The sequence below is a fragment of the Melospiza georgiana genome, chromosome 1 (genome assembly GCF_028018845.1).
Source record: "Melospiza georgiana isolate bMelGeo1 chromosome 1, bMelGeo1.pri, whole genome shotgun sequence".
Lineage (NCBI taxonomy): Eukaryota > Metazoa > Chordata > Aves > Passeriformes > Passerellidae > Melospiza > Melospiza georgiana.
The window spans coordinates 153,818,672-153,841,622 of NC_080430.1; the positions used below are offsets into that span (position 1 = coordinate 153,818,672).

General features: G+C 51.6%; 5 protein-coding genes and 2 pseudogenes across 5 annotated transcripts; 4 read left to right on the top strand and 3 right to left on the bottom strand.

The window, feature by feature from the left end:
* Positions 1-1,327: 1,327 nt before the first annotated feature.
* LOC131081023 (feather beta keratin-like) lies at positions 1,328-2,023 on the top strand. Its single transcript, XM_058019876.1, has 2 exons — positions 1,328-1,446; positions 1,633-2,023. The coding sequence occupies exons 1-2, from the start codon at positions 1,328-1,330 to the stop codon at positions 2,021-2,023; spliced, it is 510 nt and encodes a 169-aa protein (XP_057875859.1).
* Positions 2,024-4,692: 2,669 nt separating this feature from the next.
* On the bottom strand, positions 4,693-5,373 carry LOC131081035 (feather beta keratin-like; annotated as a pseudogene).
* Positions 5,374-7,266: 1,893 nt separating this feature from the next.
* On the top strand, positions 7,267-7,866 carry LOC131081154 (feather beta keratin-like). The gene is made up of 2 exons (XM_058020053.1): positions 7,267-7,316; positions 7,497-7,866. Exon 2 carries the CDS (start codon positions 7,528-7,530, stop codon positions 7,864-7,866), a length of 339 nt encoding a protein of 112 aa, XP_057876036.1. The 5' UTR covers positions 7,267-7,316; positions 7,497-7,527.
* A 3,578-nt stretch (positions 7,867-11,444) lies between these two features.
* Positions 11,445-11,756, bottom strand: LOC131081132 (feather beta keratin-like). Its single transcript, XM_058020016.1, has one exon. It carries the CDS (start codon positions 11,754-11,756, stop codon positions 11,445-11,447), a length of 312 nt encoding a protein of 103 aa, XP_057875999.1.
* Positions 11,757-14,810: 3,054 nt separating this feature from the next.
* LOC131081189 (feather beta keratin-like) lies at positions 14,811-15,134 on the bottom strand. Its single transcript, XM_058020118.1, has one exon. The coding sequence runs from the start codon at positions 15,120-15,122 to the stop codon at positions 14,811-14,813; it is 312 nt and encodes a 103-aa protein (XP_057876101.1). The 5' UTR covers positions 15,123-15,134.
* Positions 15,135-17,332: 2,198 nt separating this feature from the next.
* On the top strand, positions 17,333-17,993 carry LOC131081082 (feather beta keratin-like; annotated as a pseudogene).
* Positions 17,994-21,033: 3,040 nt separating this feature from the next.
* On the top strand, positions 21,034-21,345 carry LOC131081139 (feather beta keratin-like). The gene has a single exon (XM_058020028.1). It carries the CDS (start codon positions 21,034-21,036, stop codon positions 21,343-21,345), a length of 312 nt encoding a protein of 103 aa, XP_057876011.1.
* Positions 21,346-22,951: the final 1,606 nt, after the last annotated feature.

The window sequence follows — 22,951 nt, forward strand, 5'->3', positions numbered from 1 at the left end:
GGACTTGCCTGTGCTGTTGAGGATCATGCAATGCTTGTCTCTGACAACCCTGGTCAACCTCCAAATCCTCCTACCAACAATCACAAGTGGCCTCAGCCTTTGGCACTCAGCTCAAGGGACGACCAAAAATATCAAAACCTCTGAGGCTAGACTGTCCCCCAAGCACCCACTGAGCATGTCCAAATTGAAAGGTGAGGTCTGAGGTCAGCCTCTGCCAACTGGAGGGATGGAAGGCACTGGAAGGTGCAACACCTCCTCCCTGGGAGAGCTGCCAATCCCAGTTCAGTCTATCAGAACTGTGAAAAATTTGGGGTAATTTTTCAGGAGGCGCCCACAAAGCACAGCACTCAAGGGCAGTGGGGTGACCACAGTGATGACACCCCACCTCTCCAAAGCTTGGGTCACGTCTTCAGCCCTCCTTGACATGAACCACCAACAGAAAAATTTGACCTCTTAGTATTTGTAATTAAAAGTTACTGCCACAGGTGGACAGGGCCTCAGGAGCAGGACATGGAATTGCACAATTCCACAAAGACACGCACCCACCTTGTCAGGGAAGGACAGAGGAGCCAACTGACTGTTCATTAGTAATTATTTGCTTACAGGAACACAATGTTAACAATTACAGGTCATGAGCTATGAAACTTGTGGCCTGAATGAGGAATAAGATAATTGATGTCACAAATGGCCTGGGAAAAAAGGGATCAAGCCCACTTTGTTGTTTCCTTAGTGAATTTCATAACAAGGTCAAGGAATACAGTTTAAATGGCAGAAGACATTGTATTGTGAATTAGGGAAATCCAAATGAATCATAATACTGGAATATGTTCAGCAGCCTGAACAGCCTTTCAGTTTAAATGTCCACTCTCTTGATCCCATTCAAGACAAAAGGCCATGAGTTCTCTTTCATCCATCCTGAAAGGCTTGCAGGCATTGGGATCTTGCCAAACCATTGCAGAGTGACCGCCTCAGGACATCAGCAGCTCCCTCAGCATTCCTGGGTGCAACACAATGACTGATGGACATCCAGTGTCATGGAACAGAGTCCCAGTCTTCACAAGGCACCCGCAAACCACAGCACAAAACGCCACAAAATTACATCACTGATGACATTGTGGATCTTTAGGTCTTGGGTTGTGCATTCACCCCTCCCTGACACACATGGAACAATCAAATCTTCCCAAATATTAATTTATTAAAGCTACCACCAAGGTCAGAGGGACACAGCATCAAGATCAGGACATGGAATTGCAGAATGGCATGAAGGAAAACACTCCCCAACTCATGACTCACCAGGCAGGGCCAGCCAAGACCTGATGCCACCAAAATGCCCCAAGGCCATGGGACAAGGCTGTTCCGCCCCTCCAGGACCAGCATAAAAGCCAGCCCAGAGCCTCTCTCCCTCACACACTTCTCCTCACACCTCCTGCTCCTTCCGACAACCAGGTGAGTCTCAAACTCCTGACGCTCCTGCTCCTGCACCCCTGGCCCCTCTCTGGTGGCGCCCTCAGCCCCAGCCTCAGCCGTCCTCACACCTCCCCACAGCCCCACAACAGCCTCCACACTCCCTCACCCTCCTGCATCATCACCCCTCACATCCCCACACCCCTGTCCTGCCTCACCCTCTTCTCTTCCAGGCACCCTCCACACCACACCCATGGCCTGCTACAACCGCTGCAGTCCCTGCGGACCCACCCCGCTGGCCAACAGCTGCAACGAGCCCTGTGCCCTGCAATGCCAGGATTCCCGCGTCATCATCAACCCTTCCCCTGTGCTGGTCACCCTGCCAGGACCCATCATGACCTCCTTCCCCCAGAACACCGCCGTTGGATCCACCTCCTCGGCTGCCGTGGGCACTGAGCTCAGTGTGCAGGGACAGCCCATCTCTGGTGGCTTTGGTGGCTTTGGCTACGGCCTTGGCTATGGCCGTGGATTTGGCTATGGCCGTGGATTCGGCTATGGGCAGGGCTATGGCTATGGCCTTGGCTGCTATGGCAGCAGGGGCTATGGCTACAACTGCTAAGGGACCTCAGCACCACCCCTGACATCCACAATGTGCCTGGGGCTCTGGCAACAGCTTCTGCAAGCAAATCACCTCAGCTGATCGTTGCCCTACTTGCATCTCACACTAGATTCCTTCTAGTTCTTTCTCCTGTCTTCATTTTTTCCCTCAATAAAGTTTTCCTGCATCAAAGTCTGAGATGGCTCCTCATCTTTTTGAATTCCAATGGCTTCATACCCTCACCAAGTATAATGCCAGACAGGCCGTTGGCATGGATGGAAAAGAAGCAGAACATCTCTCTTAGGTAAGATGTCACCACCAGCAATAACCAAGACAGACACTGGAAGGAGGGGACAAGGACAAACCTTCCAGAACGTGACACAAGCCTAAGACCCACTGCCCCAAATGTTTTGACACATCCATGCTCTCCTGCTCATGGCTCTTGTACAATCTCTCTGTGCCAGCACACACGTGAAATACTCTCTTCCCCATCGGGACTCTTGCACCCACCCAGCAAACAGGAGGAACCACATCACCCACTTGGGCATGAACTCTGGAATACAGGTGCCTCGTTTCCCTCTCCTGAATGAAAGCCAGCAAGAACAGCATTTCCAGGACCTTGGCCAGCTCAGTTTGGTTCTCCCAGCAGAGATTTCATCAGCTTTTCCTCTCCGAGACCACTCTCACACTCAAAAATTCTTGCCTTCTTTCCCCAGGGAATTCCATCTGTTTTCTTCCCTTCCCTCCTTTCCTTCTCCTGGGTGCACTGTTGAAAACACTAGGCTCCCTCAACTTCGTTCCCTGCCGTCCCTGCCCTATCTGCCTTGCCTCCTGGGAGTCCCAGGGCAGCTGTCTCTGCCCTCTAGGAATGATTCTCCTGCCCTTTCAGTGACTTGGTCTTTCTGATCTGGTCTTGTTTCACTAAGCCCTTGTGCTTCTTTCCCTGGACAGCTCAAAACTGCCCACACCACCCCGCCAGTGCTCTAAAGAGAGGAAAGGCCACCTCTCCCAACTTCAGGGCAAGAATTGCCTGAAATCTATCCTGGATTCTGGTGATGTCTTTTCCAGGAAAGGGAAGGATTCAGATTTTGTGGTCCCTTTGTTCTGAAAAGCTCCTACTGAGCCTCTCAGCCCCCAGCATGACCTGGGGCCCATTGCCATTCGTGCCCAGATGCAGAACTTCACATTTTTCTCTCCTGAACTTCAGGAGATGCCTTTAACCCTCAGTCTCCAGTTCCCTCTGACCGGTGGCACAACCAAGTGGTGCCTCAGCCACTCCAGCACCTGCCTGCTTGCTGAGGGGACAACAATCCCACTGCCCAGACCTTTCTGGAGGAGGATGGACAGGGTTGGCCTCATGGATAAAATTCTGGACCTACTTCCCTTGAGACTTGCTTGGATTTGCATTTTAGGCCACTGATCTCCAGCCTCTGGCCCCACAGCCACTCTCAGGCCACTCACTGCCCTCTCAGGCAGCCTGGATTTGCTCAGTTGCTCTGGGAGCATGGAAGGGGAAGGCATATCAAAGTCTTCCCCGAGACTTTGATAACAAAAGACTTTGACAACACAAAAGGGTTGTGTTCAACAGCAGCCACAGCTCTCTCCTCATGCCCAGGCTGAGTCACTGGCACAGGGCAGACACACAGCTCAGCCAAGCACCATTTCCTCGAGGGAAATCCTCCAAGAGAACTGGCCTCACCCCTCAGCACTTGCCACAACTCAAGACCCCAAAGGTCTGGCTCACCCCTCCTGTGCTGCCTCTCCCCTTTGGCCTCTGCTCCCTTGCACAGCTGCCACCCGCACCCATGGAGTCAGTTCTGATGGAAAAGCCTCTTGACATTGAGTACAACTCTTAAAGCAGGGCTACAAAATCCACCGCTAAACGACACCATCTTAAAAATATTTCTGTTGCAGAAGAGCTAAATTTTAAACACAAAGTCGAACCATTCCCTCTTCCCTACCAAAGCCACCATTAACCTGTGTCCCCAAGTGACACATCTCCAGGGATATTCAATCTCTGCAACTCCACAGTTACCCTGGGCAGTCTGTGACACCAATGAAAACCCTCTCCATGAAGCAAGATTCCTTAATAGCCAACCTAAACTTTTCCAGAAGACATTTGGACTCCGGATTCCTGCTCTCCTGTGGCACAGCACAAGGGAAAGAGTTTTACATCCTGTTTATCATGAATCCATAGAGAAAACAGACATCTGAAATTGTGGTGCAAGAAAAATTTTATTTAGGCAAAACAGTGAAAAAGCAGGAGGAGCCAGTGGAAGGGAATTGGGCTGAGGTACAATCAGGGTGACCAACAGCCAAGGTGCTTTGCTTGCAGCACATTTGGCCAGAGCATCAAGGACTTCCTGCCCACATTGGGAGCAGCCCACCAGAGGGGCCCGGAGGTCTCTGACCTAGAAGAAAGTGTTTGAAGCAGAGGGGACTGGACAGAGCCAAAGGAGAGAGCAGAAAGGAAAGAACAGCGAGAGGAGAAGAGGAGGAGGCAGATGGGCCATGTTTGCAGGCAGCCTGGGCTGCGTTCCTGGCTTCTGCCTTGCTTGGTGCCCTGAAAGCAGGAGCTGAAAGTTCTGAGCCCCTTTGAAAGGAGGGCCCATGACCCAGAGAGGAGTCCTCAATGCCTGAGATGAGTTCCAGGGAGTGGGTGGTTGGTGTCAGGGGTGGTGCTGAGGCCCTTAGCAGATGTTGCCATAGCCCCTCCTGCCATAGCAGCCCAGGCCTCCCAGCCCGTAGCCAAATCCACGGCCATAGCCAAGGCCATAACCAAAGCCACCAAAGCCACCAAAGCCACCAAATCCCCCAGAGATGGGCTGTCCCTGCACACTGAGCTCAGTGCCCACGGCAGCCGAGGAGGTGGAGCCGACGGCGGTGTTCTGGGGGAAGGAGGTCATGATGGGTCCTGGCAGGGTGACCAGCACAGGGGAAGGGTCGATGATGACGCGGGAATCCTGGCATTGCAGGGCACAGGGCTCGTTGCAGCTGTTGGCCAGCGGGGTGGGTCCGCAGGGACTGCAGCGGTTGTAGCAGGCCATGGGTGTGGTGTGGAGGGTGCCTGGAAGAGAGGGGTGAGGCAGGGGGAGAACTGGGGATGTGAGGGGCAGGGATGCAGGAGAGTAAGGGAGTGTGGAGGCTGTTGTGGGGCTGTGGGGAGGTGTGAGTGCTGCTGAGGCTGGGGCTGAATGTGCTGGAAGAGAAGCGCCAGGGGTGCAGGAGCAGGAGGGTCAGGGGTTTTGAGACTCACCTTGTCTGCACAGGAGAAGGTGTCAGGAGAAGTGTGTGAGGGAGAGAGGCTCTGGGCCGGCTTTTATGCTGGTTCTGGAGGGGCGGGACAGCCTTGTCCCATGGCCTTGGGGCATTTTTGAGGCGGCAGCTCTTGGCTGGCCCTGCCTGGTGAGTCATGAGTTGGGGAGTGTCTTTCCTGCAACTCTGCAATTCTGTGTTCTTTCCCTTGGGGCTGTGTCCATCTGACCTTGGCATAACCTCTTAGTTGAGAGAATTAACAACCAATATCTTGTTGATAGCAAGTGTCAGGACATGCAGAGGACTCAACAAAAGCTTTGGAGAACTGGGGATTTAACTAAGTTTTGCCATGGCCTACTGACATCTCCCATTTGCATTTTGTCTCCTGCCTGAAATTCCAGGTCCCTAGTTTCATCTCATTTTAAGGCTGCTCCAGTTCCATCATTGTCTTGGTCTCCCTGAGTTGCTCGTGGTCAACCACGTCCAAGTTCTTGTTCTACTGTGTAGTTCCTGAAGTGGTGGGTGGAAGGATGGACACTGCCCTCAATTTGCTTTTATTTATTTTCCTAATCCTGTCTTGGGAACTGGTGGAATTTTTTGCAGCAAAGGATAGTTGGCCAAAGGGTTGATTAATCAATGGTTGAGGAATTGTTCTCCTCATGTCTTGTTCTCCTTACCCTTCACCATTTTCCCTTTCCATGTGTCAGGCTGAGCCCAGCACTGTGACACCACAGGGTGACCTTGTTGAGCCCAGATGAGACAAGCACTATGGATGGACCAAAAGAAGACTTAGGGCAGAATGGGATCCTCCCTAAACAACAGGATTGCTTCCCCATCCACAGCTGGGATGGTCTGGTGTACAACACTTGGAGAGACGGCAACATGGTGGGGATGGAAACAATGGGATGAAAGGAACAGACCCTCACAAGCAGCGCTCCTGCAAAGCCCAGACCAGCCTGACAGAGCTGTGATGGTTTGGGGCCCATCTTCACAATGCACCCCCAAACCACAGAGCATGAGAGCCCTGGGGCAACCTCACTGATGAGGCGGCTTTGGTCACGTCTTCACCTTGCCCTGACAAGGCCATCAACACCAGCATTTAACCTCTAATACTTGCATTTAAATATTGCTATCAAAGTCAGGCCTCAAGAAAATGGCTTGGAATCACAGAATTCCACGTAGAAACACCAGCACCATGACATAGGAGGGAGGAAGAGCTCACTGATCATGCATTAGTAACAATTAGCTGTTACAAACAGGAAAAAAATATTAAGACTTGGAGGTTTTAAATTATGAAACCTTGTGGCTTGAATGCGGAATAAGAGAATTGACATCACAGCCCAGCCTGGGCAAACACGGGGTTGTTGTTTGTTTATTGGATTCATGAATGAGGTCAAGGAATATGCTCTAGATGACAGTGTATGCTGTTGTGTGGATTGCAGAAATCCAAATGGAACAAGTTCAGCCTGAACAGCTTCGGCTTTGCCGGATCCTCTCCCTTGATCCCATTCAAGACAAAAGGCCAGGGGCTCTCTTTCATTCATTAGGAAGCTCTCAAATGCACTGGAATCCTGCTGAGTTATTGCAGAGTGACCTTCCCAGGACATCAGCAGCTCCCTCAGCATTCCTGGGTGCAGCACAATGACTGATGGACATACAGTGGCACAGAACACAGTCCCAGTCTTCACAAGGCACCCACAAACCACAACACACGAGTGCCACAAAATGACCTCACTGATGACATTGCAAATCTCCAGGGCTCTGCTTGTTTATTCAGCCCTCCTTAGACACATGGAAGAATCAGATTGACCCAAATACCAACGCTAACCCTAAAGCTGCCGCCAAGGTCAGATGGACACACACTCAAGAGCAGGACATGGAATTGCAGAATTGCATAAAGGAAAACACTCCTCACCTCATGACTCACCAGGCTGGGACAGCCAAGAGCTGCTGCCTCAAAAATGCCCCAAGGCCATGGGACAAGCTTGTCCCGCCCCTTCAGAACCAGCATAAAAGCCGGCCCAGAGCCTCCCTCCCTCACACACTTCTCCTCAAGCCTTCTCCTCCTGCTGAAAACCAGGTGAGCCTCATGCCCCTGACCGTCTTGCCTCTGCCACCCTTGCCTCTCTCTTTCAGAACTCCCCAGTCTCAGCAGCCCTCATGCCTCCCCACAGCCCTACAACAGACCCCAAACCCCATCACCCCTCACACCCCCACACCCCTGCCCTGCCTCACCCTCCTCTCTTCCAGGCACCCTCCACACCACACCCATGGCCTGCTACAACCGCTGCAGTCCCTGTGGACCCACCCCGCTGGCCAACAGCTGCAACGAGCCCTGTGCCCTGCAATGCCAGGATTCCCGCGTCATCATCGACCCTTCCCCTGTGCTGGTCACCCTGCCAGGACCCATCATGACCTCCTTCCCCCAGAACACCGCCGTCGGATCCACCTCCTCGGCTGCCGTGGGCACTGAGCTCAATGCCCAGGGACAGCCCATCTCTGGGGGATTTGGTGGCTTTGGTGGCTTTGGTGGATTTGGCTACGGCCTTGGCTATGGGCTGGGAGGCCTGGGCTGCTATGGCAGGAGGGGCTATGGCAACATCTGCTAAGGGCCCTCAGCACCACCCCTGACACCACCAGCTCTGGCCTCTGCCAACAGCTCCTGCAAGCAAAGCACCTTGGCTGATGGTCACGGTGTTCTCACCTCACAACAGATTATTTCCACTTCTCTTTCCTGTCTCTTCATTCTTCATTCTTTCACATCAATAAAATTTTCCTACTTTAAACCTGGCATGCCTCCTTATTTTTTTTTTTGTGTTACAATGGTCTCAAATCCTCACCCACCACATTCTAGAGCTGGACAAGCCACTGGGAGTATGTTGAACAGAGTAACAACACTTCTGCTTACATCTATCTTAAAACAATTAATAACAAATTAGTTATAACTAATAGGCAAAGGAAGCACAGGAAGGGACATCTTACAGAAGATGGCACATGTCCTGCAGCTGCTACACCAAAGTCTTTGACACACCAATTGTCTCCTTGGCACAAGAATGGAAAAGTTTCTACATGCCCTTGCACGCTTGACAAACTCTTCCTGGGCATGACCATGAAGCCTACCAGCCAAGAGAGAAAAAAACATCAACCCCTTGGGCAGGAGCTCTGGAGTGCAAGTGGTACAACTGCCCTGCTCAAGCAAGACCAACGGGAGAACATTTCCACAACCATGGACAGGTCTGATTCGGATCTCCCAAGACCGCAAGTCCACCGCCTCTTCCAATCTCTGATCATTCTCATAATGAAAGATGCTTGGCATCTTTGCTCATGGAATTCCATTTTTTTTCACCTGTGCCCTTGCTCTCTTGCCCTGCATGTGTGCACTGCTGAGAACAGCCAGGCTCCCCTATATCTTCATCCCCCACCATCAGGGATTTGCACACACTGATGGCACATCCTGTCAATCCTTGTCCCCTGGGAGTCTCAGCTCTCTCAGCCTCTGCTCCAGGAAATTTCCCCCTGCCCCTTTAGAGATTGCTGGCCCTGAAATGATTTAGTTTCATTAAACGTGTTTCATTTTCCCACTGGAGAGCCCAGGACTGCTCATAACATCTCACATGGGATGCCACCAGCTTCCAGGAGACAGCAAGAGTCACCTCCTCCTGCCTCATTACAACACCTTTTCCACTTCTTCCCTTGAACCTTGGGGTTCCTTTTCCCACCCAGGGACACCCCGCGATCCATTTCTTCTCAACCACAACCACAAGAGAAGAAAACCATTGTTCCAAGTGACTCCAAGACTTTACTTCCTACCTGGGATGACTCCTACCAACAAACAGCCCTTGGCAGATGCCCCTGCTGAACTCCAGCAGATGCCCAGGACCACTCAGGTTTTCAGTGTTGGCCAAAAAGATCCAACTTCCGGGCTACAGCACCGTGGATTTGCTGCCATCTGGATTTGGGACACTGACCACAAGCCTCTGGACCCAGCCCTTCAGAGCCTTCTCAGGCCACCATTGACACAACCTGGATGTGCCTGGGGTATTGTCAAGGATTATGCAATGCTTCCCTCCAAAAACCCAGGGCAAGCATTCAATCCTTTCTCTGACAACCAGAAATTGTCCAGAGAAGTGACCTCTTGGGGCTTTTGCAAGTCAGAGTGATCCCGAAATGTGTTAGAAAGTCTCTTTTCCCAGCCCCGCTGTTGAAGAAGGAGTCAGAACCCTTCAGTTCTTGCTCTCAAGGCTGTTTATTGTTTCTTATCTATAAAATTCTTTCTCCTGGCCTGCCAAGGTCTGCTCAGCAGGACAGACAGACGCACTGGCCACCGTCCGGGGTGGTGTTCTCTTTTCATACGAAAAATTACGTGTACATTTTTTACCATAACTTTCCAATACTTATCACCTATGTTAGACAGTGAGCTTCTACTCTAAACTAATCTAAAATTGCCAACATCACAGCAGAAGATGGAGGCCAAGAAGAAGAAAGGCTGGACACACCCAGATTCCTCCATCTTGTCCCCTGAACCCTTATTTTAAAAACTCCAAAAAAATCCATTTTTCACCTAACTAATTATTATTCTACTTAGACTTTTGTGGCTTGAAGTTCTTCATATAAGGTTGGTAACTTTTTCCATGGGTCATTATCCGTCACAGGTGTCTTGGGCTCTGTGCCAGGACTCTGAGCCCCTTGGCAGGGGTTCTGGCAATCCAGGAGAGCCAGAAGGATGTCCTGAATTCTCACTGTGACCTCAGTCCTTAGCCCAAGGAATGACCCAAAAGACCCTGGATATCAAAACTGTACCAACAAGAGGGGCACCGAGATACACACAAAGCACAGGGAAAAGGTGGTTCAATGTCAGCAATTGCCAGCTGGGAGAAAAGCATGGAGGGAGGGGATGTGATTGAAGGTGTAACACCTCTTACTGTAAAATGCAGATCAGCCTGACAGAGAGTGGGGGCAACTCCTCCCCACACATACACAAACGACAGAAATACCATGAGGTGACCAACTTACACCCTACTTCTCCAAAGCTTTGGTTACATCTTGGGCCCACCCTGAAATATGCAAAATGCAAAAAAAAGCAAAATGCAGATCAGCCTGACAGAGAGTGGGGGCAACTCCTCCCCACACATACACAAACGACAGAAATACCACGGGGTGACCAACTTACACCCTACTTCTCCAAAGCTTTGGTTACATCTTGGGCCCGCCCTGAAATGAGCCATAAATACCAGAATATGTTTTCTAAAACTTGCACTTAAAAGTTACCACCAAGGTCAGATTGACACGACCTCAGGAGAAGGACATGATGCTGTGGATGTGGGGAAAGGCAAGGAATCCTCAGCTCATGATTTGCCAGGAAGGGCCATCCAGCCACGAGAAGGAGGAAAAGGACCTGCTGAAACAGATCTGTAGATGAGCCTTGGAGATGATGAGGCGCTGGAATTAAAAGTGAACAGAGACCACGAGGGGTTTGTGTCAGAGGTTTGCGTCAGGCAAAGACCTGTGCTAGAGCATCCAGGCCTGATCTCACGCAAGTGAGGGATTTGTGTGGTGCAATGGAAGACCAAAGTGTGCTGGGGCTAGTGAAACTGGAGCAATATTTCCTAAGACAGGCCTTGGTGCACTTTTTCATCCATGCCAATTCCCAGCACAAACTTGCCTTAGCACTGAGTGAGACTGGAGGAGTTCTGGGAGAAAAAAGAAAGAGCCAATGTGAGGTGATGATGCAACAAAACTTTATTGAGGACAAAGAGAAAAATCTCAGAAGTAGCCAGTACAATGGAGCTGGGCTCGGTTGTGACCAGGGTGACCATCAGCAAAGCAGCTTTGCTTGGACATTTGGCCACAGCATCAAGGCCCCGCTGCCCTGCATTGGGAGAAGGACAACAGAGGTGCCCGATGATCTCTGGCTTGGGAGAAGTGGATTGTAGCAGAAGTCACAGGACAGAGGTGAAGGGACAATGCAGAGCAGGGAGCAGGAGAAGACCAGGAGGGAGATGGGCCATGTTTGCAGGTATCCGAGGCTGGCCCCTTGGCTACAGGCTTGCTTGGTGACCTGAAGGGGGGTGATTCCTTAAGGCATCACAGGAACTGGAATCACTGAGCCCATTTGAGAGCCTTGGTACAGAGAGGACTCCTCAATGCCTGAGTGGATGTTTGGTGTCAGGGGTGGTGCTGAGGGCCCTTAGCAGATGGAGCCATAGCCCCTTCTGCCATAGCAGCCCAGGCCTCCCAGGCCGTAGCCAAGGCCAAAGCCAAATCCACCAGAGATGGGCTGTCCCTGGGCATTGAGCTCAGTGCCCAGAGCAGCGGAGGAGGTGGATCCGACGGCGGTGTTCTGGGGGAAGGAGGTCATGATGGGTCCTGGCAGGGTGACCAGCACAGGGGAAGGGTCGATGATGACGCGGGAATCCTGGCATTGCAGGGCACAGGGCTCGTTGCAGCTGTTGGCCAGCGGGGTGGGTCCACAGGGACTGCAGAGGCTGTTGCAGGCCATGGGTGCGGTGTGGAGGGTGCCTGGAAGAGAGGCAGGGTAGAGGCGTGGAGCTATGAGGAACAGTCAGGCAGCAGGGTGAGGGAGTGTGGAGGCTATAGTGGGGCTGTGGGGAGGCGTGAGGGCTGCTGAGGTTGCGGCTGAACGTGCTGGAAGAGAGAGGCAGGGGGTGCAGGAGAAGAAGTGTCAGGGGATTGAGGCTCACCTTGTTGTCTGCAGTAGGAGAAGGTGTCAGGAGAAGTGTGTGAGGGAGAGAGGCTCTGGGCTGGCTTTTATGCTGGTCCTGGATGAGTGGGACAGCCTTGTCCCATGGCCTTGGGGCATTTTTGAGGCAGGTGCTCTTGCCTCACCCCACCTGGCATGATGTCATGAGGTGGGGAGTATTTTCCTTTGTGATGTCCTGCAATTCCATGTCCTGTTCTTGAGTCTGCATCCATCTGATCTTGGCGGCAGTGTTCATGGGTTGGTATTTGGCAGGATTTCACTGTCAGATGTGTGTCAGGGAGGACTGAATAAACAACCACAGCCCTGGAGATTTGCAGTGTCATCAGTGAGGTCACTTTTGGCCCTTGGGTGTTGTGGTTTGTGGAAGCCTTGTGAATACTGGGGCTCTGTTCTGTGCAGCTGGATGTCCATCAGTCATTGAGTTGCACCCAGGAATGCTGAGGAAACGTCTGTTTTTCTGGGAATGTCACTCTGGAACAGCTTGGAAAGATCCCAGTGCATGGGAGTAATTTCTGATGGATGACAGAGAGCTTTTGGCCTTGTGTCTTGAATGGGATCACAAGATCAGGTAAATGTGAAGCCATTGAGGCTGAAGATGTTCCATTTTTATGATCCACTTGGATTCCTCAAATTCTATTTCCAACACTCTCTTATATGTAAAGTGAATTCTTTGACCTCATTCACAAATCCAATAACAAACAACAAACAAGGCCCGATCCCTTTGTTCCTAGGCTGCTCTGTGGTGTCAGTTCCCTCATTCCACATTCAGACCTTCAGGTTTCATAATGATTTATATCCTGTAAATCATAATATTGTGCACCTCTAAAGCAAACCCCAGTAATTGCTACCTGATGGTCAGTGTGCTCTCCTTTCCCTCTCTGTCATGATCTGGGTGTGCCTTTATGGAATTCCACCATTCCACATCCTTCTCTTGAGGCCGTGTCCTTCTGACCTTCAGGGCAGCTTTTGAGTGTGAGTGTTTCGTGTGTGAGGGTTGGTGGCATTTGGGAGAGTTTGCTCTCAAGGTGAGTGTCAGGGACGGCTGAATAAACAACCAGAACTTGGGAGAGGTGCAGCTGTCATCGGCAAGGTCACCCTGTGGCACGGGCGTGCTGGGCTTTGTGGGTGTGTTGTGAAGAGGAGCCCCATTCCCTCCCAGCCCTGTCTGGCTGCTCTGGGATTGGCAGCTGTGCTGGAAGTGCCGCCCCTTCCCTCACATTCCATCCCTTCCCACCTTGATCCCACGTCGCTAAGCCTGACACTAGGCCTGACCTTTGCTGTTCTCTGTGCTCTGTGGGTGTCTTGGTGCTGCTCTTGCCTTTAAGGTTTTGGCATCCAGGGCCTTTGGGGTCTTTGCTGGGGCTGAGTGCAAAGGGGTGAAGCCATTTTGATGGTCGGAAAGAGAAGTTGGAGGTTGCTCAGGGTTGTTGGAGGAGAGAAATGCCTGATCCTCGACAATCAGACACATCCAGGCTGTGTCAGTGGCCTGAGAACGATCTGAAGAACTGGGCCCAGATTCCTGTCCTGAAATCCAGATAGCATCAAGGCCCAGGAGTTGGATCCTTTTGGCCAACACTGAAAACCTGAGTGGTCCTGGACATCTGCTGGAGCTCAGCAAGGGCGTCTGCCCAGGGCTGTTACTTGGCAGGAATGAGGATGTCATCCCAGGAAGGAAGGAATATGTGGGTATCAGCTGGAACAATGGCCTTCTTTTCCAAAAAGCCTTGGGGAGTTGTGGGTGAGAAGAAGTGGAGCTGGAGTTGTCCCTGTTCCCTTGTGGGTAGAGGGACCCCAAGGATCCAGGAATGCTATGGAAAAGTGTTGGATGAGGCAGTGAGAGGTGGCTGTCGGTGTTTGCTCAGCACTGGTGAGGTCCCGTGTGAGGTGTTGGGGGCAGTTCTGGGCTCCCCAGTGAGATGAGCTCAGGGCCACCCAGATCCAAATGGGCCTGAAAGATGATTCCTGGATAAGGAACGGAGAGAGCCAGGACTGCCAGGGGATAAGGATGGACAGGGGTGTGCCATCAGTGTGCGCAAATCCCTGATGGTGTGGGATGAAGGCACAGGAGCCCAGCTGTTCTCAGCACTGCACACGTGTGGGGCAAGAGACCAAGGGTACAAGGGAAATGAGATGGAATTCCATGAACAAAGAAGAGAAGAATCTTTCATTATGAGGATGATCAAAGATTGGAAGAAGCGATGGAGTCTCAATCATTGGAGATCCAAATCTGACCTGTCCATGGTTCTGGAATGTTCTCCTCTTGGTCTTGCTTGAGCAGGGCAGTTGAAGCACTTGCACTCCTGAGTTCCTGCCCATGAGGTTGATGTTGTTTCTCTCTTTGCTCAAAGGTTTCTGGGTCATGGCCAGGAAGAGAGTTTGTCAAGTGTGCACAGGCATGGAGAGACTTTTCCATCTCTCTACCACAGAGAGAATTGACGTGTCCAAGACCTTGGTGTAGCAGTTTGCAGGGCATTTGACATGTTCTGGAAGGTGTCCCTTCCTATGCTTCTTCTTCCAGACTTCCTTTTTTATTTGTTTTATACATGTTAGGAAGGTGTTGTTGACATGTTCCTGGTATCCTCAAGAGCCTGTTGAGGTCTAGAATGTGGTGGGTGAGGATGTAAGACCATTGGAATGCAATAAAATACAGAGACGTTGCTGGTTTGATGAAGAAAAACTTTATTGGTGCAAAAGAATGAAAAGTCAGAGAAAAGAAGTGGAAATAATCTGTTGTGAGGCGTGAGTGGGGCTGCCATCAGCTGAAGTGCTTTGTCTTCAGGAGCTGTGGCCAGGGCCCAGAGCTGGTGGTGTCAGTGGTGGTGCTGAGGGCCCTTAGCAGATGGAGTCATAGCCCCTTCTGCCATAGCAGCCCAGGCCTCCCAGGCCGTAGCCAAGGCCAAAGCCAAATCCGCCAGAGATGGGCTGTCCCTGGGCATTGAGCTCAGTGCCCAGAGCAGCGGAGGAGGTGGATCCGACAGCGGTGCTCTGGGGGAAGGAGGTCATGATGGGTCCTGGCAGGGTGACCAGCACAGGGGAAGGGTCGATGATGACGCGGGAATCCTGGCATTGCAGGGCACAGGGCTCGTTGCAGCTGTTGGCCAGCGGGGTGGGTCCGCAGGGACTGCAGAGGCTGTTGCAGGCCATGGGTGTGGTGTGGAGGGTGCCTGGAAGAGAGAGGGGGTGAGGCAGGGCAGGTGTGAGGGGGTGTGAGAAGCATTGATTCTGAGGGTAAGGGAGTGTGGAGGCTGTAGTGAGGCTGTGGGGAGGCGTGAGGGCTGCTGAGGCTGAAGAGAGAGGTGAGAAGTGCAGGAGCAGGAGGGTTAGAGGATTGAGGCTCACCTGGTTGTCAGCGGTAGCAGGAGGAGAAGATGTGAGGGGACGTGTGTGAGGGAGAGAGGCTCTGGGCCGGCTTTTATGCTGGTCCTGGAGGGGCGGGACAGCCTTGTCCCATGGCCTTGGGGCATTTTGAAAGCAGCAGCCTTGCCTGGGCCAGCCTGGTGAGTCATGAGGTGGGGAGTGTTTTCTTTCCTGCAACTCTTCAACTCCATGCCCTCCATTGGGGCAGTTTCCATTTGACCTTGTCGGCAACTCTTCATGGAGAGAATTAGTGACCATTATCTCATTGGTGACAGAGTGTATCAGGACATGCAAAAGATGCAGCCAAACCTTCGCAGAACTGGGAATTCATCACTGAAGTAATTTCATGGCATATTGACAATATGTCCCATGTGCATCCTTGTCTCCTGCCTGAAAGAACTCCCAGGTCTCTCAGTTTTTCATTTTAATGGTGCTCCAGTTCCATCATTGTCATGATTTCCCTGCACTGCTCTTGGACAGCCACATTGAGATTCTTGATCCACTATGGAGCCCCAAAAATGGTGGGTGAAAGGATGGACACAGTCCTCAACCTGCTTGTGTTTCTTTTCCTAATCCTTTCCTGGCAACTGCTGGAGATTTTTGCAGCAAACTGTACATGGCCAAAAGGATAGATTAATCAATGGATGAGGAATTGTTCTCCTCATGTGTCTTGTTCTCCTTATCCTTCTCAACATTTCCTTAACAGGAAGAAGGACCCAGAACCCAGCACTGTGACCCCACAGTGTGACCTTGCTGGGCCCAGGTGAGACGAGCTTTACAGATGAACAAACACGAAAGTTTGAGCAGCATGAGAGGCCTCCCTATACCCCAGGGATTGCTTTCCCATATCCAGCAGGAAATACCAGTTGTGTAGAAAGGCATGGAGAGATGGCAACATGGTGAAGAGGGAGACAACGTGGTGGAAGGAGCAGCCCTGCAAAAGCAGTGCTCCTGCAAACCCAAAATCAACATGACCATGTGGTGTTAGAAGGTCTGGGCTCCTCTTCAAAGCACCACAAAAAACCACAGCACGCAATAACATGCAGTGACTTAACTGATGATACTCCACCTCTCCAAAGCACTGGTCATGATTTCAGCCCTCCCTGGCTCACATCATTAACACCACCTTAACATCTAATATTTGCATTTAATTGTTCCTCCAAGGTCAAATAGACAAGGTCTCAAGAGGATGACATGGAATAGCAAAACTCCAAAACTATGCACCCCCTCCATAACATAGGAGAGAAGAGGACCTTGCTGATCCTCCTCTAGTATTTACTGCCTTTTGCTAACAGAAACACAAAATTAATATTACAGGTTCGAAGTAAGGAAATCTGACAGCTTCAATGCACAATGTGGAAATTGACATCACAGACCTGCTGCACCAGAAAACTGATTGGACCAGGTTTGTTCCTCAACACGGGATTTCTGAATGAGGTGTAGAAATGCACTTTATAAAATAGTGTAAGCTGTTGTACATATTTAAGAAATCCAAACAAACCAGAACACTGAAACAAATTCAGTCTGAACAGACTCTCGTTTTCCAGATCCTCTGTGTTGATCCCATTCAATACAAAAGGCCATGAGATCTCTTTCACCCAAGCACTGAGACCTTTAAAAGTTATTGCAGAGTGACCTTCCCAAAACATCAGCAGCTCCCTCAGCATTCCTGTGTGACACAACTGATGGACATCCAGTGGCACAGAACAGAGTCCCAGTCTTCACAGGCACCCACAAACCACAGCACATGAGCACTACAAAATTACATTACTGATGAAATTGCACCTTGCCTGGGCTCTGGTTGTTTATTCACCCTTTCCTGACACACATGGAAAAATCAAATCTGCCCAAACACCAAGTCATGAAAGCTGCCGCCAAGGTCTGATGGAACAAGCCTCAAGAGCATGACATGGAATTGCAGAATGACATGAATGAAACCATTCCCCACCTCATGACCTCATGCTGAGCTGGGGCAGCCAAGAGCTGCTGCCTCAAAAATGCCCCAAGGCCATGGGACAAGGCTGTCCTGCCCCTCCAGGACCAGCATAAAAGCCGGCCCAGAGCCTCTGTCCCTTACTCACATCTCCTCACGCCTTCTCCTCCTGCTCCTGCTGAAAACCAGGTGAGCCTCAAGCCCCTGACCCTCCTGCTCCTGCACCTCGCACCCCTCCCTTCAGCCTCAGCAGCTCTCACACCTCCCCACAGCCCCACTACAGCCTCCACACTCCCTTACCCTCAGAATCAATGATTCTCACAGCCCCACACACCTGCCCTGCCTCACCCTCCTCTCTTCCAGGCACCCTCCACACCACACCCATGGCCTGCAACAGCCTCTGCCGTCCCTGCGGACCCACCCCGCTGGCCAACAGCTGCAACGAGCCCTGTGCCCTGCAATGCCAGGATTCCCGCGTCATCATCGACCCTTCCCCTGTGCTGGTCACCCTGCCAGGACCCATCATGACCTCCTTCCCCCAGAACACCGCCGTCGGATCCACCTCCTCTGCTGCCGTGGGCACTGAGCTCAGTGTGCAGGGACAGCCCATCTCTGGCGGATTTGGTGGCTTTGGTGGCTTCGGCCTTGGCTATGGCCGTGGATTTGGCTATGGGCTGGGTGGCCTGGGCTGCTATGGCAGAAGGGGCTATGGCTACATCTGCTAAGGACCACCAGCTCTTGGTTCTGGCAACAGCTCCTGCAAGCAAAGCAAATCAGCTGATGGTCACTGTACTCTCACCTCGCAACAGATTATTTCCACTTCTCTCTCCTACCTATTCATTCTTTCGCATCAATAAAGTTTAAACCTGGCATGCCTCCTAAATTTTTTTATTCCAATGGTCTTATATTCTCACCCACCACATTCTGGAGCTGAATAAGCCACTGGGAGAGTGTGGATCAAGGCAACAACACTTTTGCTTACATATATCTCAAAACAAATGATAACAAATTAGTTATCAAAATAACTAATAGGGATAGGAATCCCAGGAGGGCACAGCTTCCAGAACACGTCACACACCCTGTAAACTGCTACACCAAAGTCTTGGACACATCAATTCTCTCCTCGGTACAAAAATGGAAAAGTCTCTCCATGCCTGTGCACACTTGACAAACTATTTTCCTGGCCATGACCCAGAAGCCTTTGAGCAAAGAGAGAAACAACATCAACCTCACGGGCAGGAACTCAGGAGTGCAAGTGCTTCAACTGCCCTGCTCAAGCAAGACCAAGAGGAGAACATTCCAGAACCATGGACAGTTCAAATTGGATCTCCAATGATTGAGACTCCATCGCCTCTTCCAATCTTTGATCATCCTCACAATGAAAGATTCTTCTCTTCTTTGTTCATGGAATTCCATCTCTTTTCCCTTGTGCCCTTGGTCTCTTGCCCCACACGTGTGCAGTGCTGAGAACAGCTGGGCTCCTGTGCCTTCATCCCACGCCATCAGGGATTTGCGCACACTGATGGCACACCCCTGTCCATCCTTGTCTCCTGGCAGTCCTGGCTCTCTCCGTTCCTTATCTAGGAATCATCTTTCAGGCCCATTTGGATCTGGGTGGCCCTGAGCTCATCTCACTGGGGAGCCCAGAACTGCCCCCAACACCTCACACGGGACCTCACCAGTGCTGAGCAAACACCAACAGCCACCTCTCGCTGCCTCATCCCAACACTTTTCCATAGCATTCCTGGAACTTTGGGGTCCCTCTACCCACAAGGGAACAGGGACACCTCCAGCTCCACTTCTTCTCACCCACAACTCCCCAAGGCTTTTTGGAAAAGAAAGCCATTGTTCCAACTGATACCCACATTCCTTCCTACCTGGGATGACATCCTCATTCCTGCCAAGTAACAGCCCTGGGCAGATGCCCTTGCTGAGCTGCAGCAGATGTCCAGGACCACTCAGGTTTTCAGTGTTGGCCAAAAGGATCCAACTCCTGGGCCTTGATGCTATCTGGATTTCAGGATAGGAATCTGGGCCCAGTTCTTCAGATTGTTCTCAGGCTACCTTACTGGACACTGACACAACCTGGCCTTGCACGGTTTTCAAAGATCAGGCAATTCTCACCTCCAAATTTTCTTTCCGACAATCACCAGAAGCTTCACCCTTTGCACTCAGCCGCAGCAAAGACCCCAGAGGCCCTGGATGCCAAAACCTTAAAGGCAAGAGCGGCACCAAGACATCCACAGAGCACAGAGAACAGCAAAGGTCAGGCCTAGTGTCAGGCTTAGCGACGTGGGATCAAGGTGGGAAGGGATGGAATGTGAGGGAAGGGGCAGCACTTCCAGCACAGCTGCCAATCCCAGAGCAGCCAGACAGGGCTGGGAGGGAATGGGGCTCCTCTTCACAACACACCCACAAAGCCCAGCACGCCCGTGCCACAGGGTGACCTTGCCGATGACAACTGCACCTCTCCCAAGTTCTGGTTGTTTATTCAGCCCTCCCTGACACTCACCTTGAGAGCAAACCCTCCCAAATGCCACCAACCCTCACACACGAAACACTCACACTCAAAAGCTGCCCTGAAGGTCAGAAGGACACGGCCTCAAGAGAAGGATGTGGAATGGTGGAATTCCATAAGGGCACACCCAGATCATGACAGAGAGGGAAAGGAGAGCACACTGACATTCAGTAGCAATTACTGGGGTTTGCTTTAGAGGAATTCAATATTATGGTTTACAGAATATAAATCATTATGAAACCTGAAGGTCTGAATGTGGAATGAGGGAACTGACACCACAGAGCAGCCTAGGAACAAAGGGATCGGGCCTTGTTTGTTGTTTGTTATTGGATTTGTGAATGAGGTCAAGGAATTCACTTCACATATAAATAAGAGTGTGTTGGAATTAGAATTTGAGGAATCCAAGTGGAGCATTAAAATGGAACATGTTCAGCCTGAACAGCTTCACATTTACCTGATCTTGTGATCCCATTCAAGACACAAGGCCAAGAGCTCTCTGTCATCCATCAAGAAGAGAACTCAGGCACTGGGATATTTCCAAGCTGTTCCAGAGTGACATTCCCCAGGACACCAGCATCTCCCTCAGCATTCCTGGGTGGAACACAGTGACTGATGGACATCCAGCGGCACAGAACAGAGTACCAGTATTCACAAGGCACCCAAAAACCACAGCAGCCAAGGGCCAAAAGTGACCTCACTGATGACATTGCAAATCTCCAGGGCTCTGGTTGTTTATTCAGTCCTCCCTGACACACATCTGAGAGTGAAATTCTGCCAAATACCAACCCATGAACACTGCCGCCAAGATCAGATGGACACAGACTCATAAGCAGGACATGGAATTGCAGAACATCACAAAGAAAACACTCCCCACCTCATGACCTTATGCTAGGCAAGGCCAGGCAAGGACTGCTGCCTCCAAAATCCCCAAGGCCATGGGACAAGGCTGTCCTGCCCATCCAGAACCTGCATAAAAGTCAGCCCAGAGCCTCTCTACCTCAAAAACTTCTGTATCCTTCTGCTCCCGAAGACAACCAGGTGAGCCTCAACCCTCTAACCCTCCTGCTCCTGCACCCCTGGCCCATCTCTTCCAACATGCTCAGTCCCAGCCTCAGCAGCCCTCACGCCTTCCCACACCCCACTACAGCCTCCACACTCCCTCACCATCCTGCACCAAAGCCCCTCAACTCCCACACCCCTGTCCTGCCTCATCCCCCTCTCTTCCAGGCACCCTCCACACCACACCCATGGCCTGCAACAGCCTCTGCAGTCCCTGCGGACCCACCCCGCTGGCCAACAGCTGCAACGAGCCCTGTGCCCTGCAATGCCAGGATTCCCGCGTCATCATCGACCCTTCCCCTGTGCTGGTCACCCTGCCAGGACCCATCATGACCTCCTTCCCCCAGAGCACCGCCGTCGGATCCACCTCCTCCGCTGCTCTGGGCACTGAGCTCAGTGTGCAGGGACAGCCCATCTCTGGCGGATTTGGCTTTGGCCTTGGCTACGGCCTGGGAGGCCTGGGCTGCTATGGCAGAAGGGGCTATGGCAACATCTGCTAAGGGCCCTCAGCACCACCCCTGACACCAACCGGCCACTCCCTGGAACTCATCTCAGGCATTGAGGACGCATCTCAGGCCAAGCCTCTCAAATGGGCTCAGCAATTCTCTTTCCAGTGATGCCTTCAGGCATCACCTGCTCTCAGGGCAAGGCAGCAGCCAAGGGGCCAGCCTGGACTGCATGTAAACATGGCCAATCTGCCTCCTGCTTATCTCCCACTCCCTTTCAGCTGTATCCTGTCTCCACTTTTGCAAATCCCTTCTCCCAAGCTGAACACCAATGGGAACTTCACCATCCAGCTGCTTTGCCTGCTGGGCAGGAAGGTTTTGATGCTCTGGACACACCTGTGGCAATAAAAGGACTTGGCTGATGGTCGCCCAACTTGTCCCTCAGATCTCCTCCCTTCTACTGGCTGCTCCTGACTTGTCACTATTCTTTTGCCTCAATAAAATTCTCTTGCCTTGCAACCTAAGATGTCTCCTCCAACTTCTTTCTGACAAAGGAATCCCAACAACTCTTGGCTCAAATGCATGTCCCACAAGCCATTTGTGGAGGGTGCAAATTGCACCAGCACCTCTCTTGGAATTGGTTCTGCACTTCCACAACCCACTGGGATGCACTGACACACTTTGTGTCCATCACAGAGAAGGATTTCACTTGCTTAATCGCAGCCCGGATACACCAATAGAGCTCCATCCTTTATTCTGGCACAAGCCCCTCATGGGTGCTGTGTTCATTTTGGCTGGGCATCAGTTGCTCCAGACCCTCATCACCTTCCAGCCCCATTTACACATACGCTCAAGCCGCTTCATGTTTTCCTTATTTTCACATCCCAGAGTTGAACACACAACTCCAGTCTACCCCAACCAGGGCAGAGGGGCAGAATTCCCCCCCTCACCTTCTGCCCATGACGTGGACATGAGCCCAGGACTCCAGGGAGTTTCTGGTCAGCTCATTCACATGGTGGGGCAGGTGCAGTTCTTCATCCACCAACACCCCAAGGCTTTCTCCTCTGGGCTGCTCTCAATCCACTCATTGTCCAGTCTACAGCCTTGTTTGGAATTGCTCCAAACCACATACAGGACCTTGCCCTTGGCCTTGTTCTGCTTCATGAAACTGACAATATCCTACATTCCCAACCTGTTCCAGTCCCTCTGAATGCCATCCCTTCCCTCCATACACCCAAACCCACTACTCAGCTTGGAGTGCTCCCTGCTTTTCCTGATCATCCCACTAAATCCCAGGGCCCTGATTTCTGACAATGACTCAATATTATAACAATCCCAACATGAGTCTGTGTGGGTCACCACTCACCCCTGTTCTCCTCACAGGGACGTGGAGCCATTGACCACAACTCTCTGAGTGAGACCATCCCGCCCTTTCCTTCTCCACCAAATGGTCCAACCAACATCCACATCTCTCCAGCACAGAGACAAGGATGTTGTCTGGCACAGGAACAAAGGACTTGCACAAGTCCAGGTGCAGGATACTGGCACCTCTTCCCTCATCCACCAATTTTGGAGTGAATACCAAATCAACAAAGCTGCTGACAAGGCCAGATGGGCACGACATTGAGAGGAGGACCATGGAACTGCAGAGGTCTGGGAA

What these genes read in the sequence shown, in the direction of transcription:
- LOC131081023 (XM_058019876.1), top strand. Translation starts at nt 1,328, where the DNA reads ATGCCCCAAGGCCATGGGACAAGGCTGTTCCGCCCCTCCAGGACCAGC. An exon ending in CTGCTCCTTCCGACAACCAG is followed by an intron (nt 1,447 to 1,632) that starts GTGAGTCTCAAA and finishes ACCCTCTTCTCT; the next exon opens with TCCAGGCACCCTCCACACCA.
- LOC131081154 (XM_058020053.1), top strand. Translation starts at nt 7,528, where the DNA reads ATGGCCTGCTACAACCGCTGCAGTCCCTGTGGACCCACCCCGCTGGCC.
- LOC131081132 (XM_058020016.1), bottom strand. Translation starts at nt 11,756, where the DNA reads ATGGCCTGCAACAGCCTCTGCAGTCCCTGTGGACCCACCCCGCTGGCC.
- LOC131081189 (XM_058020118.1), bottom strand. Translation starts at nt 15,122, where the DNA reads ATGGCCTGCAACAGCCTCTGCAGTCCCTGCGGACCCACCCCGCTGGCC.
- LOC131081139 (XM_058020028.1), top strand. Translation starts at nt 21,034, where the DNA reads ATGGCCTGCAACAGCCTCTGCAGTCCCTGCGGACCCACCCCGCTGGCC.